At 43.8% G+C, this 19,639-nt stretch overlaps 1 protein-coding gene across 1 annotated transcript in view; it reads left to right on the plus strand.

Moving 5' to 3' along the window:
* Positions 1-9,259, plus strand: part of LOC112237464 (interphotoreceptor matrix proteoglycan 2) — a 29,071-nt gene extending 19,812 nt beyond the window's left edge. Inside the window, exons 13-16 of the mRNA XM_024406056.2 lie at positions 3,761-3,959; positions 4,635-4,714; positions 6,485-6,556; positions 7,871-9,259. Coding sequence (XP_024261824.2) covers positions 3,761-3,959; positions 4,635-4,714; positions 6,485-6,518 — 313 coding nt within the window. The 3' untranslated portion in view covers positions 6,519-6,556; positions 7,871-9,259. The remainder of the gene's footprint in view (positions 1-3,760; positions 3,960-4,634; positions 4,715-6,484; positions 6,557-7,870) is intronic.
* The last annotated feature ends 10,380 nt before the right edge of the window (positions 9,260-19,639 follow it).

The following is a 19,639-nucleotide window of genomic DNA, read 5'->3' on the forward strand; positions in this document are numbered from 1 at the left end:
AATGAAACTTCATCTGTGGGAGGAATGGGAGAGAGGGAGAGAGAAATACAGAGAAATAAAGAGAGAGAGAAATAAAGAGAGAAAGGGAGGGAGAGAGAAATACAGAGAAATAAAGACAGAGAAATAAAGAGAGAGGGAGAGAGAGAGAAAGGGAGAGAGGGAGAGAGAAATAAAGAGAAATAAAGACAGAGAGAAATAAAGTGAGAGAGGGAGAGAGAAATAAAGAGAGAGAGAGAAATAAAGAGAGAGGGAGAGAAAAAAAATATATAGAGAGAAATAAAGAGAGGGAGAGAAATAGAGAGAGTGTGGGAGAGAGAGAGAAATAGAGAGAGAGTGGGAGAGAGAGAGAGATAAAGAGAGAAAGGGAGAGAGAGAGAAATAAAGAGAGAGAGAAATAAAGAGAGAGAGAAATAGAGAGGGAGAGAAATAGAGAGAGAGTGGGAGAGAGAGAGAAATAAAGAGAGAGGGAGAGAAATAGAGAGAGAGAGAAATAAAGAGAGAGGGAGAGAAATAGAGAGAGAAATAAAGAGAGAGGGAGAGAAATAGAGAGAGAGAGAAATAAAGAGAGAGGGAGAGAAATAGAGAGAGAGTGGGAGAGAGAGAGAAATAAAGAGAGGGAGAGAAATAGAGAGTGGGAGAGAGAGAGAAATAAAGACAGAGGGTTGAGAGAAAGAGAGAGGGAAAGAGAGGGAAATAAAGAGGGAGAGAGACGTAGAGAAATAAAGAGAGAAAGGGAAATAAAGAGAGAGAGAAATAGAAAGATAGAGAGAAATAAAGAGAGGGAGAGAGAAATAAAGAGAGAGGGAGAGAGAAATAAAGAGAGAGAGAGAGAAATAAAGAGAGAGAAATCAAGAGAGAGAGAGAAATAAAGAGAGAGAGAAATAAAGAGAGAGGGAGAGAGAAATAAAGAGAGAGGGAGAGAGAAATAGAGGGAGAGAGAAATAGAGAGAAATAAAGAGAGAGGGAGAGAGAAATAAAGAGAGATGGAGAGAGAAATAAAGAGAGAGGGAGAGAGAAATAGAGAGAGAGAGAAATAAAGAGAGAGAGAAATAAAGAGAGAGGGAGACAGAAAGAAAGAAAAAGCGCGAGGGAGAGAAAGAGAGAGTCCGAGACAGAGGGTGAATGAGTGAGTGCGAGAGAGAGAGAGAGAGAGAGAGAGTCCGAGACAGAGGGTGAATGAGTGAGTCCGAGACAGAGAGAGAGAGAGTCCGAGACAGAGGGTGAATGAGTGAGTGCGAGAGAGAGAGAGAGAGTCCGAGACAGAGGGTGAATGAGTGAGTCCGAGACAGAGAGAGAGAGAGTCCGAGACAGAGGGTGAATGAGTGAGTGCGAGAGAGAGAGAGTCCGAGACAGAGGGTGAATGAGTGAGTGCGAGAGAGAGAGAGAGAGAGAGTCCGAGACAGAGGGTGAATGAGTGAGTCCGAGACAGAGAGTCCGAGACAGAGGGTGAATGAGTGAGTGCGAGAGAGAGAGAGAGAGTCCGAGACAGAGGGTGAATGAGTGAGTCCGAGACAGAGAGAGAGAGAGTCCGAGACAGAGGGTGAATGAGTGAGTGCGAGAGAGAGAGAGAGAGTCCGAGACAGAGGGTGAATGAGTGAGTCCGAGAGAGAGAGAGCGATGTCATTAGGTACAGGCCAGTACAACAGAATAACATCATGTGTCTGTGTGTTGCATGCCAACGTAGGTTGATATCAGGTTGACATCCTGTTTAGAGTGGACAGGACACAATGTCACTTTCCACCCACTGGCATAGGTCATCACGTATCATGCCAACCCCATACGGCTGTGGGTGTGTTTGTGTTTGTATGTGTGACTCACTTGGCCGCACCGCACGTACAGTCTGAAATGTTATTGCTCATCATTATAACCGGTAAGTAGACAGAACACATCATTCTCAGTGGTGTGACATCAGCCACCTTTCTATTGCACCAGAAAAAATGTTCCTGCTTCCATCGTTTTCAACAAACATTTTTTTAAATGTATTTTATTTCACCTTTATTTAACCAGGTAGGCCAGTTGAGAACACCTTTATTTAACCAGGTAGGCCAGTTGAGAACACCTTTATTTAACCAGGTAGGCCAGTTGAGAACACCTTTATTTAACCAGGTAGGCCAGTTGAGAACACCTTTATTTAACCAGGTAGGCCAGTTGAGAACACCTTTATTTAACCAGGTAGGCCAGTTGAGAACACCTTTATTTAACCAGGTAGGCCAGTTGAGAACACCTTTATTTAACCAGGTAGGCCAGTTGAGAACAAGTTCTCATTTACAACTACGACCTGGCCAAGATCTGGCCAAGACCTGGCCAAGATAAAGCAGTGTGACAAAAACAACAACGCAGAGTTAAACATGGGATAAACAAACGTGCAGTCAATAACACAATAGAAAAATATGTATACAGTGTGTGGAAATGTAGTAAGGTTATAAGACAATAAATAGGTCAATAGTGGCGAAGTAATTACAATTTAGCAATTTTACACTGGAATGATAAATGTGCAGATGAGGATGTGCAAGTAGAAATACTAGTGTGCAAAAGAGCAGATAAACACAAATATGGGGATGAGGTAGGTAGTTGGGCTATGTACAGCTGCAGCGATCGTTAAGCTGCTCTGACAGCCGATACTTGAAGTTAGTGAGGGAGATATAAGTCTCCAACTTCAGTGATTTTTGCAATTCATTCCAGTCATTGGCAGCAGAGAACTGGAGCCTAGCGGCCAAAGGAGATGTTGGAGATGTTGGCTTTGGGGATGACCAGTGAAATATACCTGCTGGAGCGCATGCTACTATGGTGACCAGTGAGCTGAGATAAGGCGGAGCTTTACCTAGCAAAGACTTATAGATGATCTGGAGCCAGTGGGTTTGGTGACGAATATGTAGCGAGGACCAGCCAACGAGAGCATACAGGTCACAATGATGGGTAGATATGGGGCTTTGGTGACAAAACGGATGGCACTGTGATAGACTGAATCCAATTTGCTTAGTAGAGTGTTGGAGGCCGGATAGTCAGTTTTACGAGGGTATGTTTGGCAGCATGAGTGAAGGAGGCTTTGTTGCAAAATAGGGAGTCAATTCTAGTTTTAATTTTGGATTGGAGATGCTTAATATGAGTCTGGAAGGAGAGTTTACAGTCTTGCCAGACACCTAGGTATTTATAGTTGTCCACATATTCTAAGTCAGAACCGTCCAGAATAGTGATGCTAGGCAGGCGGACGGGTGCGGGCAGCGATCGGTTGAAGAGTATGCATTTAGTTTTACTAGAGTTTAAGAGCAGTTGGAGGCCACGGAAGGAGTGCTGAATGGCATTGATGCTCATTTGGAGGTTTGTTAACACAGTGTCAAAAGATGGGCCAGATGTATACAGAATGGTGTCGTCTGCATAGAGGTGGATCAAAGAATCACCCGCAGCAAGAGCGACATCACTGATATATACAGAGAAAGGAGTCAGCCTGAGAATTGAACTCTGTGGCACCACCATAGAGACTGCCAGAGGTCCAGACAACAGGACCTCCGATTTGATACACTCAACTCTATCTGAGAAGTAGTTGGTGAACCAGGCGAGGCAATCATTAGAGAAAACAAGGCTGTTGAGTCTGCATATCGCGGGGACTATTCGAAGCTAGTGCAGTGCGCCACAGGATGTTTTTGTGCTGATCAAGGGCAGTCAAGTCTGGAGTGAACCAAGGGCTATATCTGTTCTTAGTTCTACATTTTTTGAAAGGGGCCTTCTTAATAATGTTGCCCCTCTCCTACCTGTTTCACAGAGATCAGGACAGTGTGCCATCCTTAGAGAGAGCCACCAAGTTCAACCCCATGTATGAGAGTGATGTGGCCACGGCTGAGTACTACAGACGGTACGAAGACGACGTGCCGCACCACAGTACGGGCAGCGCAGACCCCTCTGTGGACTTCTGCAGTGACGAGATACTCCAAATCTACGACAACTCCGAGCTCACCAGAGAGGTACGTAGAGGCTGTCTGAGTGGTTGACTGCTGGGAGGACTGTAAGAGAGAGACAGACAGTTTGCAACAGACTGGCTCTCTGGGGGATTTCTATGGAGATCATTCCAGGGATCTTAACTTTGTTAAAGATGTTTTTCAAGTAAATACTACCAGAGAGCTTTATCAACAATCGACTTTAGGTCTAAATAAGGCACCGTAACACGTGTGTATGAGATTCTATTTTCACCCTGAGTCTTTAGCTTCAGTGCTTATGGTGGAAGAGGAGTGCTCGTCCAGACACCAGCATTGGGCAGGCATTACGGAAACCAACACAAATCCATCGGCCTTACATCAACCCCTAATGTTACATAACCGTCTCTCTCTCTCTTACCACTCTCTCTCTCTCTCTCTCTCTCTCTCTTACCTCTCTCTCTGTCTCTTACCCCTCCTCTCTCTCTCTCTCTCTCCCCCTCTCTCTCTCTCTCTCTTACCCCCTCTTTCTCTCTCTCTCTCTTACCTCTCTCTCTCTCTCTCTTACCTCTCTCTCTCTCTCTCTCTTCCTCTCTCTCTCTCTCTCTCTTTCACTCTCTCTTTCCCCCCACTTTATTCTCTCTCTCTACCCCCACATCTCGCTCTCTCCCTCTTTCTTTCTCTTCTTTCTTTCTTTCTCTCTCTCTCATTGTCTGTCTCTCACAGCAAATTCAGGACCGCCTAAGGATAATTGAGCTGTGTGCCAAAGACCGTCAGTTTGCAGACTTTGTACGGCAGCATCAAGTGTGAGTTAATGATGCTGTATTCTTACTGTCTGTCTGTGTGCATTCATACTGTCTATCTGTCTGTCTGTCAATTGAAGTGTGTATAGCCAGACTACAGTAGGCTGGCCCACCTGATACACTAAACCTCCTGCTAGCTGGAGATTATGTACTTTCAGTATAGTGCTGAGCGGTGAGCCAGGGTTCAGACTGTCAAATCTCTCCTTACCTTGGGGCTGGGAGGAGACAGGACACACGTCCTCTGTATGGTCATGGTCACCCCAGACCTTGGAAAGGGAACAGAGCAGAACGCAGCAGACTACAGGAGGCCTTTCTGTCTGGCCTGGCCTGTCTGTTTGCCAGTGGTGTGACTGGAGCCGGATACACACTTCACACAGTATGAGAACCTCTATACAGGAAACGTCTCCAGTCCAGACTACCTGTTCCAAAACCATTAGTGGAGCTATTTAGACATTCAGTTGTAGAGTTTCTGTTTCACTGGCCTTGTGTCAGCTCACTTATGGTCTGCATCCCATATGGCACACTATCCCTACAAAGTGCACTATTTTTGAACAGAGCCCTATGAACCCCAGTCTATAGTGGTGCACTTTATAAGGAATAGGGTGCTATTTGAGATGCAGTCCATAGTCTGTCTCTTTCTATGGAATGTTCTAGAGTATGGAAGGTTCTAGAGTATGGATGTTCTAGAGTATGGACGATTCTAGAGTATGGATGTTCTAGAGTATGGACGGTTCTAGAGTATGGACGGTTCTAGAGCGCTCAGTAAGTCAGACAGAGACACAAGCAGCTGGGGCCGTGGGGGCGTCAGTCATTCACCTGTTCCAGGTATTAAGTTCCAGACAAAAACACCCCTGCAGGATGGCCAAATACTCAAGTCAAATCACATTTTATTTGTCACATACACATGTTTAGCAGATGTTATTGCGGGTGTAGCGAAATGCTTGTGTTTCTAGCTTCCAACAGTGCAGTTGTATCTAACAATTAACAACAATACACACAAATCTAAAAGTAAAAGAATGGAATTAAAGGAATATATAAATATTAGGATGAGCAATGGCAGAGTGACATAGACTAAAATACAGTAGAATAGAATACAGCATATGAGATGAGTAAAGCAAAAATATGTAAACATTATTATGTGACTAGTGTTCCATTATTAAAGTGGCCAGTAATTTCTATGTCTAAGTGTATGTATATGGAGCAGCAGCCTCTAAGGTGCGGGGTTACGTAACCAGGTGGAAGCCGCCTAGTGATGGCGATTTAACAGTCTGATGGGCTTGAGATAGAAACTGTTTTTCAGTCTCTCGGTCCCAGCTTTGATACTGGTTAAGTTCCTTCCCAGCTGTAAACAGTGGAAAAGGAGAAGAGTTGGGCCAGTCAGAACCGGGATAGCTAGGACGGTCAGTTCAGGTACACTTCTGATCTAGAGATACTACGGCCAGTCTGCTGTACAAAGAGAATAGACAGAGTCTTTGTGAAAGGCAGATGGAAGGAAACCCAGTAAGGATAATAGTCTTTGGGCCTGTGTAGAGCCAGTCAGAGGAGGCAAACAGACCAAGAGAAGGGAGGGGGTTGGAGACGGTTCATAGGCCGCATCAAGCATCCCTCTTCGAGGCAGAAAAATAATTTTAAATTTTAAAGTTTTAAAGTTGACAAGCATCCCCAGGGTTTAAGTGTTGTGTACGGTAGTGTGGTTTGTGTGCAATTTTGAGCCACTTCGGTCACTGTCAAAAGCCTCAATCTAATCTACTCCTGTTGTGTGTGTGCTGACAGAGCGCTGGACAGAAGAGCGAGCTCTGAAACATAGGAATGCTGGAGAGCAAGCTGATCACTGTGAACCTCAAGGTACTATCTATTTGATTGCTGAAATGTCTAGAATGGTCATAGAATAGGCCTAACCTTAGCTTGTCTTAAATATACTTTTGTACTATATTGTCATTGATTCCGATAGGCAATGTGTAGTTGTTGCGATATTGTCTGTAGATGGTAGTAAGCCACAGTGTGCTGTCGTAGCTGGGTTTAATAGCTACAAACTATATACATTTAAACTGTAAACCTCCCTTCTGATAGATTACAAACTATCTACATTTAAACTGTAAACCTCCCTTCTGATAGATTACAAACTATCTACATTTAAACTGTAAACCTCCCTTCTGATAGATTACAAACTATCTACATTTAAACTGTAAACCTCCCTTCTGATAGATTACAAACTATCTACATTTAAACTGTAAACCTCCCTTCTGATAGATTACAAACTATCTACATTTAAACTGTAAAACTCCCTTCTGATAAATTACAAACTATCTACATTTAAACTGTAAACCTCCCTTCTGATAGATTACAAACTATCTACATTTAAACTGTAAACCTCCCTTCTGATAGATTACAAACTATCTACATTTAAACTGTAAACCTCACTTCTGATAGATTACAAACTATCTACATTTAAACTGTAAACCTCCCTTCTGATAGATTACAAACTATCTACATTTAAACTGTAAACCTCCCTTCTGATAGATTACAAACTATCTACATTTAAACTGTAAAACTCCCTTCTGATAGATTACAAACTATCTACATTTAAACTGTAAACCTCCCTTCTGATAGATTACAAACTATCTACATTTAAACTGTAAAACTCCCTTCTGATAGATTACAAACTATCTACATTTAAACTGTAAACCTCCCTTCTGATAGATTACAAACTATCTACATTTAAACTGTAAACCTCCCTTCTGATAGATTACAAACTATCTACATTTAAACTGTAAAACTCCCTTCTGATAAATTACAAACTATCTACATTTAAACTGTAAACCTCCCTTCTGATAGATTACAAACTATCTACATTTAAACTGTAAACCTCCCTTCTGATAGATTACAAACTATCTACATTTAAACTGTAAAACTCCCTTCTGATAGATTACAAACTATCTACATTTAAACTGTAAACCTCCCTTCTGATAGATTACAAACTATCTACATTTAAACTGTAAAACTCCCTTCTGATAGATTACAAACTATCTACATTTAAACTGTAAAACTCCCTTCTGATAAATTACAAACTATCTACATTTAAACTGTAAACCTCCCTTCTGATAGATTACAAACTATCTACATTTAAACTGTAAAACTCCCTTCTCTCTTTCCTTTCAGAAACATGCCTTTGTCTTTGACTTCAGAAAGAGGAAAGTGTCTTCTGTTGCCATGGTGCTTCTGATGGACTCTGCAGGATGACCAGATGAAGAGGATGGATATTTAAAAGAACATCTTCTCTATGAGGCGTGATGTCTTGTGCTGTTGCAACGTGTCACTGACTCTGTTTCTATGACCTGATCTTTTTCTAAAGGGGGAGTGCACTGTAAATACTTTTATTTTTGTTGTTTCATTTTTTTCTTCGGTTATCACAGCCATCACCTTATCCTATGAGCTAGCCTCCTGCTCAGCTAGCCATCAAACATCTAGATACAGTTACTGTCAAAAGGGTTTGCTGCATTGCACCTCTTACTTGCACAAATCTGTGAACAAACAACAAACAGACTTCAATTGTTGTGTCCTTAGTTAGTTTGGACGTGTGGGTCCCTTCCTGCTCTGTTCTCCCTAATCATGGTCTTCTTCAGTGCCTTCACTTGGTTTCAGTTAGCATTGTGGGGTGTTGTGTCCTGAAATGTAAAGCGGCTGCTGGCAGGACCCTTGAAGTTCACTGGATGTCACTGGAAGGCTACTGTCCTGCATGGAAACTAACTACTGGTTTAATCTATTTTGTTTCCACATAATTTCAACCCACAAATTCAATGTGATGAAGTGGAACTGTTTGGAGTAGAAAAGAGAAATCAACGTAAGAGAATTTCAGATTTTTTTCACCTAACTTTTAACCTAAATCCAATGACTTGGTGACATTTTTTGTTGATTCCACATTGAATTCACGTTAGTTGACAACTCAACCAAATGTAAATCAAAACTATATGTAGAACTGACATCTGTGCCCAGTGGGTACTGACTGGATGGCACAGGCTAACGCTATATAGCTTCCACTGAAATGATCAAATATCCTGGTTGCTGTACTTGAACTTTGGCAAAAAGTTGTAGATAATCAATTGTGTAGACATACATTCATTGTGTATTTAACTGTTGGAATGAATATAGATTGATATACTGGAATTGTGATTGTTAGTAACCCCTTTTGGCCATAGCCAATAGCCCATGAAAACATGTTTCTCTGAGTTCTCATTTCTCAAATCTGACATCTGCTGCTTTGGGTTAGTCCACGTATCCATGACGATCCCAAGCAACCATGACGATCCCAAGCCTTTGTATATATCAGGAGTCGACTGTATTCATCCACATGTTTTGATGAACCAAATGTCCTCAACCCATTGAAAAAGGGGTTAAATGTGTACGTTGTCTCTGTTGATGTGTTTTCTATGTTTTTTCATAGTTCAGAGACTAACAAGACAATGGGGTTATGATCTGTGTTGTGTATGTTAGACTTACTGGTTGAAAGCCCACAGACACTTTTTGTAATAAAATGTCAATATTTTTCAAATCAAATCAAATTTTATTTGTCACATACACATGGTTAGCAGATGTTAATGCAAGTGTAGCGAAATGCTTGTGCTTCTAGTTCCGACAATGCAGTAATAACCAACAAGTAATCTAACTAACAATTCCAAAACTACTGTCTTATACACAGTGTAAGGGGATAAAGAATATGTACATAAGGATATATGAATGAGTGATGGTACAGAGCAGCATAGGCAAGATACAGTAGATGGTATCGAGTACAGTATATACATATGAGATGAGTATGTAAACAAAGTGGCATAGTTAAAGTGGCTAGTGATACATGTATTACATAAGGATGCAGTCGATGATATAGAGTACAGTATATACGTATGCATATGAGATGAATAATGTAGGGTAAGTAACATTATATAAGGTAGCATTGTTTAAAGTGGCTAGTGATATATTTACATCATTTCCCATCAATTCCCATTATTAAAGTGGCTGGAGTTGAGTCAGTGTCAGTGTCAGTGTGTTGGCAGCAGCCACTCAATGTTAGTGGTGGCTGTTTAACAGTCTGATGGCCTTGAGATAGAAGCTGTTTTTCAGTCTCTCGGTCCCAGCTTTGATGCACCTGTACTGACCTCGCCTTCTGGATGATAGCGGGGTGAACAGGCAGTGGCTCGGGTGGTTGATGTCCTTGATGATCTTTATGGCCTTCCTGTAACATCGGGTGGTGTAGGTGTCCTGGAGGGCAGGTAGTTTGCCCCCGGTGATGCGTTGTGCAGACCTCACTACCCTCTGGAGAGCCTTACGGTTGAGGGCGGAGCAGTTGCCGTACCAGGCGGTGATACAGCCCGCCAGGATGCTCTTGATTGTGCATCTGTAGAAGTTTGTGAGTGCTTTTGGTGACAAGCCGAATTTCTTCAGCCTCCTGAGGTTGAAGAGGCACTGCTGCGCCTTCTTCACGATGCTGTCTGTGTAAGTGGACCAATTCAGTTTGTCTGTGATGTGTATGCCGAGGAACTTAAAACTTGCTACCCTCTCCACTACTGTTCCATCGATGTGGATAGGGGGGTGTTCCCTCTGCTGTTTCCTGAAGTCCACAATCATCTCCTTAGTTTTGTTGTCGTTGAGTGTGAGGTTATTTTCCTGACACCACACTCCGAGGGCCCTCACCTCCTCCCTGTAGGCCGTCTCGTCGTTATTGGTAATCAAGCCTACCACTGTTGTGTCGTCCGCAAACTTGATGATTGAGTTGGAGGCGTGCGTGGCCACGCAGTCATGGGTGAACAGGGAGTACAGGAGAGGGCTCAGAACGCACCCTTGTGGGGCCCCAGTGTTGAGGATCAGCGGGGAGGAGATGTTGTTGCCTACCCTCACCACCTGGGGGCGGCCCGTCAGGAAGTCCAGTACTTGCTTGATGACGAGCTTGGAGGGTACTATGGTGTTGAATGCCGAGCTGTAGTCGATGAACAGCATTCTCACATAGGTATTCCTCTTGTCTAGATGGGTTAGGGCAGTGTGCAGTGTGGTTGAGATTGCATCGTCTGTGGACCTATTTGGGCGGTAAGCAAATTGGAGTGGGTCTAGGGTGTCAGGTAGGGTGGAGGTGATATGGTCCTTGACTAGTCTCTCAAAGCACTTCATGATGACGGAAGTGAGTGCTACGGGGCGGTAGTCGTTTAGCTCAGTTACCTTAGCTTTCTTGGGAACAGGAACAATGGTGGCCCTCTTGAAGCATGTGGGAACAGCAGACTGGTATAGGGATTGATTGAATATGTCCGTAAACACACCGGCCAGCTGGTCTGCGCATGCTCTGAGGGCGCGGCTGGGGATGCCGTCTGGGCCTGCAGCCTTGCGAGGGTTAACACGTTTAAATGTCTTACTCACCTCGGCTGCAGTGAAGGAGAGACCGCATGTTTTCGTCGCAGGCTGTGTCAGTGGCACTGTATTGTCCTCAAAGCGGGTAAAAAAGTTATTTAGTCTGTCTGGGAGCAAGACATCCTGGTCCGTGACTGGGCTGGATTTCTTCCTGTAGTCCGTGATTGACTGTAGACCCTGCCACATGCCTCTTGTGTCTGAGCCGTTGAATTGAGATTCTACTTTGTCTCTGTACTGACGCTTAGCTTGTTTGATAGCCTTGCGAAGGGAATAGCTGCACTGTTTGTATTCGGTCATGTTACCAGACACCTTGCCCTGATTAAAAGCAGTGGTTCGCGCTTTCAGTTTCACGCGAATGCTGCCATCAATCCACGGTTTCTGGTTATTGAATGTTTTAATCGTTGCTATGGGAACAACATCTTCAACGCACGTTCTAATGAACTCACACACCGAATCAGCGTATTCGTCAATATTGTTATCTGACGCAATACGAAACATCTCCCAGTCCACGTGATGGAAGCAGTCTTGGAGTGTGGAGTCAGCTTGGTCGGACCAGCGTTGGACAGACCTCAGCTTGGGAGCCTCTTGTTTTAGTTTCTGTCTGTAGGCAGGGATCAACAAAATGGAGTCGTGGTCAGCTTTTCCGAAAGGGGGGCGGGGCAGGGCCTTATATGCGTTGCGGAAGTTAGAGTAACAATGATCCAAGGTCTTTCCACCCCTGGTTGCGCAATCGATTTGCTGATAAAATTTAGGGAGTCTTGTTTTCAGATTAGCCTTGTTAAAATCCCCAGCTACAATGAATGCAGCCTCCGGATAAATGGTTTCCAGTTTGCAGAGAGTTAAATAAAGTTCGTTCAGAGACATCGATGTGTCTGCTTGGGGGGGGATATATACGGCTGTGATTATAATCGAAGAGAATTCTCTTGGTAGATAATGCGGTCTACATTTGATTGTGAGGAATTCTAAATCAGGTGAACAGAAGGATTTGAGTTCCTGTATGTTTCTTTCATCACACCATGTCACGTTAGCCATAAGGCATACGCCCCCGCCCCTCTTCTTACCAGAAAGATGTTTGTCTCTGTCGGCGCGATGCGTGGAGAAACCCGTTGGCTGCACCGCCTCGGATAGCGTCTCTCCAGTGAGCCATGTTTCCGTGAAGCAAAGAACGTTACGGTCTCTGATGTCCCTCTGGAATGCTACCCTTGCTCGGATTTCATCAACCTTGTTGTCAAGAGACTGGACATTGGCAAGAAGAATGCTAGGGAGTGGTGCACGGTGTGCCCGTCTCCGGAGTCTGACCAGAAGACCGCCTCGTTTCCCTCTTTTTCGGAGTCGTCTTTTTGGGTCGCTGCATGGAATCCACTCCGTTGTCCTGTTTGTAAGGCAGAACACAGGATCCGCGTCGCGAAAAACATATTCTTGGTCGTACTGATGGTGAGTTGACGCTGATCTTATATTCAGTAGTTCTTCTCGACTGTATGTAATGAAACCTAAGATGACCTGGGGTACTAATGTAAGAAATAACACGTAAAAAAAACAAAAAACTGCATAGTTTCCTAGGAACGCGAAGCGAGGCGGCCATCTCTGTCGGTGCCGGAAGTACACAATATTTTTTACAATATTATAATGCATATACCATTTTATCAAGCAAATCTATATTTATCAAGCCTTGATATCATTGTACACTGAGTATACCAAACATTAGGAACACCTTCCTAGTATTGAGTTGCTGTACGGTATTGCTTTGTTCTGGGATGAAAGTATAGTGGCCAACGTCAATAACATTCCTTTGCTTTTGCTCTGTATATTTGAGGTGCAAACATTCTTGGCACACAGATCGCTCCATGCTGAATGAAGTTGACATTTAGGTAATCTTTGAGATTGGCAGTCTGCCTGCGTTGGACACAGCCAGTAGCTCACTTAAATACAGAGTGACAAGTAACCTTACCACACAGTTAAGGTCACACTTAAGAAAGATATTTGCTCAGTGTAGAGGCTTACAATGATTTAAAGTAACAATGACTGACAGTGATTAAAGTCCAACGTTGTTGGTGTTGGTGGACAAAACATGTCCACACCCTTGCATGGAACACCCATATCCCCTCTGAGATGTTTCAGTGGTTTTACTCCACCCCCTGGAGACAAGGATAACCCTCTGATTTCTTCTTCCCTGTACAACTCCACTATTGGGTGTCAACTTCTTGTCTAGATGATTTATGGAACCATCAAACAAGTGAACCCATGTGTGGACAGGAAAATTATGGCATATTCAATGGACTCCCCAATGACATAGAAAATGACTTCCACTGGATGATATTGTCATGCCTTTGGCTATGCCGGATTAAGTGATATGCTATTCAATAAAATCATTTCTCCGTAATTAATATTACCTGATTGAGCTAATCATGTAAATGTAATTAACTAGAGAGTGGGGACACCACAAAATAATATTTACAGAGCTTTTATCTTCTGAATCAACTCTTAAAGACCTAGTAATATTTTACATCAATAGCAGTCAATATTAATCGTCACCTTAATTCAGTCTCATCTGAAAGTTGTAAATTCTAAAAAATCTTCACGAACCCTGGCTAACAAGTTGAATCAGCAATGCAAAATTGGGTTTAATTATTTATTTACTAAATACCTAACTAATCACACAGAATTACACATACACATAATTAATCATAACTTGATTACAAATGACGTCATAAAGGAAAACGTCCCTGGCGGGCGGAACAGATATGACAGCTTGTTACACAAAAGAAAAGGGGCTGGGTTTGAATGAACGAGCGGGAAGACAGAGTAACAAAGGAAGAAGCTGTGCTATCGTAAATACAGTATCTTATGCATTCTAAATTACCGCCCATTTGGAAAAGGAAAATGCAATAAATACAGTGCCTTGTGAAAGTATTCGGCCCCCTTGAACTTTGCGACCTTTTGCCACATTTCAGGCTTCAAACATAAAGATATAAAACTGTATTTTTTTGTGAAGAATCAACAACAAGTGGGACACAATCATGAAGTGGAACGACATTTATTAGATATTTCAAACTTTTTTAACAAATCAAAAACTGAAAAATTGGGCGTGCAAAATTATTCAGCCCCCTTAAGTTAATACTTTGTAGCGCCACCTTTTGCTGCGATTACAGCTGTAAGTCGCTTGGGGTATGTCTCTATCAGTTTTGCACATCGAGAGACTGAAATTTCTTCCCATTCCTCCTTGCAAAACAGCTCGAGCTCAGTGAGGTTGGATGGAGAGCATTTGTGAACAGCAGTTTTCAGTTCTTTCCACAGATTCTCGATTGGATTCAGGTCTGGACTTTGACTTGGCCATTCTAACACCTGGATATGTTTATTTTTGAACCATTCCATTGTAGATTTTGCTTTATGTTTTGGATCATTGTCTTGTTGGAAGACAAATCTCCGTCCCAGTCTCAGGTCTTTTGCAGACTCCATCAGGTTTTCTTCCAGAATGGTCCTGTATTTGGCTCCATCCATCTTCCCATCAATTTTAACCATCTTCCCTGTCCCTGCTGAAGAAAAGCAGGCCCAAACCATGATGCTGCCACCACCATGTTTGACAGTGGGGATGGTGTGTTCAGGGTGATGAGCTGTGTTGCTTTTACGCCAAACATAACGTTTTGCATTGTTGCCAAAAAGTTCAATTTTGGTTTCATCTGACCAGAGCACCTTCTTCCACATGTTTGGTGTGTCTCCCAGGTGGCTTGTGGCAAACTTTAAACAACACTTTTTATGGATATCTTTAAGAAATGGCTTTCTTCTTGCCACTCTTCCATAAAGGCCAGATTTGTGCAATATACGACTGATTGTTGTCCTATGGACAGAGTCTCCCACCTCAGCTGTAGATCTCTGCAGTTCATCCAGAGTGATCATGGGCCTCTTGGCTGCATCTCTGATCAGTCTTCTCCTTGTATGAGCTGAAAGTTTAGAGGGACGGCCAGGTCTTGGTAGATTTGCAGTGGTCTGATACTGCTTCCATTTCAATATTATCACTTGCACAGTGCTCCTTGGGATGTTTAAAGCTTGGGAAATCTTTTTGTATCCAAATCCAGCTTTAAACTTCTTCACAACAGTATCTCGGACCTGCCTGGTGTGTTCCTTGTTCTTCATGATGCTCTCTGCGCTTTTAACGGACCTCTGAGACTATCACAGTGCAGGTGCATTTATACGGAGACTTGATTACACACAGGTGGATTGTATTTATCATCATTAGTCATTTAGGTCAACATTGGATCATTCAGAGATCCTCACTGAACTTCTGGAGAGAGTTAGCTGCACTGAAAGTAAAGGGGCTGAATAATTTTGCACGCCCAATTTTTCAGTTTTTGATTTGTTAAAAAAGTTTGAAATATCCAATAAATGTCGTTCCACTTCATGATTGTGTCCCACTTGTTGTTGATTCTTCACAAAAAAATACAGTTTTATATCTTTATGTTTGAAGCCTGAAATGTGGCAAAAGGTCGCAAAGTTCAAGGGGGCCGAATACTTTCGCAAGGCACTGTATTTACTCTGAGCTGTGCTTCAGTAGGTTGGTGGTAGATGGAAGGCCGTGTTGCCAAACCGAGTCCTTTATCCTTTGAAGAATGACTCTGGTGGTCAATTGGATACATTGTGCTACCTTCTTCCTGTGCCGACAGAGATGGCCGCCTCGCTTCGCGTTCCTAGGAAACTATGCAGTATTATTATTTTTTTATGTGTTATTTCTTACATTGTTACCCCAGGTAATCTTAGGTTTCATTACATACAGTCGGGAAGAACTACTGAATATAAGAGCAACGTCAACTCACCATCAGTACGACCAGGAATATGACTTTCCCGAAGCGGACCCTGTGTTCTGCCTTCCACCCAGGACGACGGAATGGATCCCAGCCTGCGACCCAAAACAACGACGTCGTAAAAGAGGCAAACGACGCGGTCTTCTGGTCAGGCTCCGGAGACGGGCACATCGCGCACCACTCCCTAGCATACTACTCGCCAATGTCCAGTCTCTTGACAACAAGGTTGATGAAATCCGAGCAAGGGTAGCATTCCAGAGAGACATCAGAGACTGTAACGTTCTTTGCTTCACGGAAACATGGCTCACTCGAGAGACGCTAACGCAATCGGTGCAGCCAGCTGGTTTCTTCACGCAGAAACAAACATCTTTCTGGTAAGAAGAGGGGCGGGGGCATATGCCTTATGATTAAAGAGACGTGGTGTGATCACAACAACATACAGGAACACAAGTCCTTCTGTTCACCTGACTTAGAATTCCTCACAATCAAATGTCGACCGCATTATCTACCAAGGGAATTCTCTTCGATTATAATCACAGCCATATATATTCCCCCCCAAGCAGGCACATCGATGGCCCTGAACTAACTTTATTTGACTCTTTGCAAACTGGAAACCACATATCCTGAGGCTGCATTCATTGTAGCTGGGGATTTTAACAAGGCTAATCTGAAAACAAGACTCCCTAAATTGTATCAGCATACCGATTGCGCAACCAGGGCTGGTAAAACCTTGGATCATTGCTATTCTAACTTCCGCGATGCATATAAGGCGCTCACCCGCCCTCCTTTCAGAAAAGCTGACCACGACCATTTTGTTGCTCCCTGCCTACAGACAGAAACTAAAACAAGAAGCTCCCGCGCTCGGGTCTGTTCAACGCTGGTCCGACCAATATGATTCCACGCTTCAAGACTGCTTTGGTCACGTGGACTGGGATATGTTCCGCATTGCTTCCAACAACTGTAACGGTTTTCTTTAGGTGAAGTAGAGGCGGACCAAAATGCAGCGTTGTTGTTATTCATTGTACTTTAATAAAGAAACTGTACATAAATAAACTAACAAAACAACAAACGTGCGAAAACCTAAAACAGTCCTATCTGGTGCAAAACACAGAGACAGGAACAATCACCCACGAAACACTCAAAGAATATGGCTGCCTAAATATGGTTCCCAATCAGAGACAACTAGAATCACCTGCCTCTGATTGAGAACCGCCTCAGGCAGCCATAGACTATGCTAGACAACCCTACTAAGCCACAATCCCAATACCTACCAAAACCCCAATACAAAAACACACCACAAAATAAACCCATGTCACACCCTGGCCTGACCAAATAAATATAGAAAACACAAAATACTAAGACCAGGGCGTGACAACAACAATATTGACGAATACGCTGATTCGGTGAGCGAGTTCATTAGAAAGTGCATTGACTACGTCGTTCCCATAGCAACGATTAAAACATTCCCAAACCAGAAACCGTGGTTTGATGGCAGCATTCGTGTGAAACTGAAAGCGCGACCCACTGCTTTTAACCAGGGAAAGGTGACCGGAAACATGACCGAATACAAACGGTGTAGCTATTCCCTCCGCAAGGCAATCAAACAAGCTAAGTGTCAGTATAGAGACAAAGTAGAGTCACAATTCAACGGCCCAGACACAAGAGGTATGTGGCAGGGTCTACAGTCAATCACAGATTACAAAAAGAAAACCAGCCCCGTCACGGACCAGGATGTCTTGCTCGCAGGCAGACTAAATAACTTTTTTGCCCGCTTTGAGGACAATACAGTGCCACTGACACGGCCCGCAACCAAAACATGCGGACTCTCCTTCACTGCAGCCGACCTGAGTAAAACATTTAAACATGTTAACCCTCGCAAGGCTGCATACCCAGACGGAGTCCCCAGCCGCATCCTCAGAGCATGAGCAGACCAGCTGGCTGGTGTGTTTACGGACATATTTACTTCCGGCGCCGACAGAGATGGCCGCCTCGCTTCGCGTTCCTAGGAAACTATGCAGTTTTTTGTTTTTTACGTGTTATTTCTGACACTAGTACCCCAGGTCATCTTAGGTTTCATTACATTCAGTCGAGAAGAACTACTGAATATAAGATCAGCGTCAACTCACCATCAGTACGACCAAGAATATGTTTTTCGCAACGCGGATCCTGTGTTCTGCCTTACAAACAGGACAACGGAGTGGATCCTATGCAGCGACCCAAAAAAACGACTCCGAAAGAGAGGGAAACGAAGCGGTCTTCTGGTCAGACTCCGGAGACGGGCACACCGTGCACCACTCCCTAGCATTCTTCTTGCCAATGTCCAGTCTCTTGACAACAAGGTTGATGAAATCCGAGCAAGGGTAGCATTCCAGAGGGACATCAGAGACTGTAACGTTCTCTGCTTCACGGAAACATGGCTCACTGGAGAGACGCTATCCGAAGCGGTGCAGCCAGCGGGTTTCTCCACGCATCGCGCCGACAGAAACAAACATCTTTCTGGTAAGAAGAGGGGCGGGGGCGTATGCCTTATGGCCAACGTGACATGGTGTGATGAAAGAAACATACAGGAACTCAAATCCTTCTGTTCACCTGATTTAGAATTCCTCACAATCAAATGTAGACCGCATTATCTACCAAGAGAATTCTCTTCGATTATAATCACAGCCGTATATATCCCCCCAAGCAGACACATCGATGGCTCTGAACAAACTTTATTTAACTCTCTGCAAACTGGAAACAATTTATCCGGAGGCTGCATTCATTGTAGCTGGGGATTTTAACAAGGCTAATCTGAAAACAAGACTCCCTAAATTTTATCAGCATATCGATTGCGCAACCAGGGGTGGAAAGACCCTGGATCATTGTTAACTTCCGCGACGCATATAAGGCCCTGCCCCGCCCCCCTTTCGGAAAAGCTGACCACGACTCCATTTTGTTCATCCCTGCCTACAGACAGAAACTAAAACAAGAGGCTCCCACGCTGAGGTCTGTCCAACGCTGGTCCGACCAAGCTGACTCCACACTCCAAGACTGCTTCCATCACGTGGACTGGGAGATGTTTCGTATTGCGTCAGATAACAATATTGACGAATACGCTGATTCGGTGTGCGAGTTCATTAGAACGTGCGTTGAAGATGTCGTTCCCATAGCAATGATTAAAACATTCCCTAACCAGAAACCGTGGATTGATGGCAGCATTCGTGTGAAACTGAAAGCGCGAACCACTGCTTTTAATCAGGGCAAGGTGTCTGGTAACATGACTGAATACAAACAGTGCAGCTATTCCCTCCGCAAGGCTATCAAACAAGCTAAGCGCCAGTACAGAGACAAAGTAGAATCTCAATTCAACGGCTCAGACACAAGAGGCATGTGGCAGGGTCTACAGTCAATCACGGACTACAGGAAGAAATCCAGCCCAGTCACGGACCAGGATGTCTTGCTCCAAGGCAGACTAAATAACTTTTTGCCCGCTTTGAGGACAATACAGTGCCACTGACACGGCCTGCAACGAAAACATGCGGTCTCTCCTTCACTGCAGCCGAGGTGAGTAAGACATTTAAACGTGTTAACCCTCGCAAGGCTGCAGGCCCAGACGGCATCCCCAGCCGCGCCCTCAGAGCATGCGCAGACCAGCTGGCCGGTGTGTTTACGGACATATTCAATCAATCCCTATTCCAGTCTGCTGTTCCCACATGCTTCAAGAGGGCCACCATTGTTCCTGTTCCCAAGAAAGCTAAGGTAA

The sequence above is a fragment of the Oncorhynchus tshawytscha genome, unplaced genomic scaffold (assembly GCF_018296145.1).
Source record: "Oncorhynchus tshawytscha isolate Ot180627B unplaced genomic scaffold, Otsh_v2.0 Un_scaffold_4246_pilon_pilon, whole genome shotgun sequence".
Lineage (NCBI taxonomy): Eukaryota > Metazoa > Chordata > Actinopteri > Salmoniformes > Salmonidae > Oncorhynchus > Oncorhynchus tshawytscha.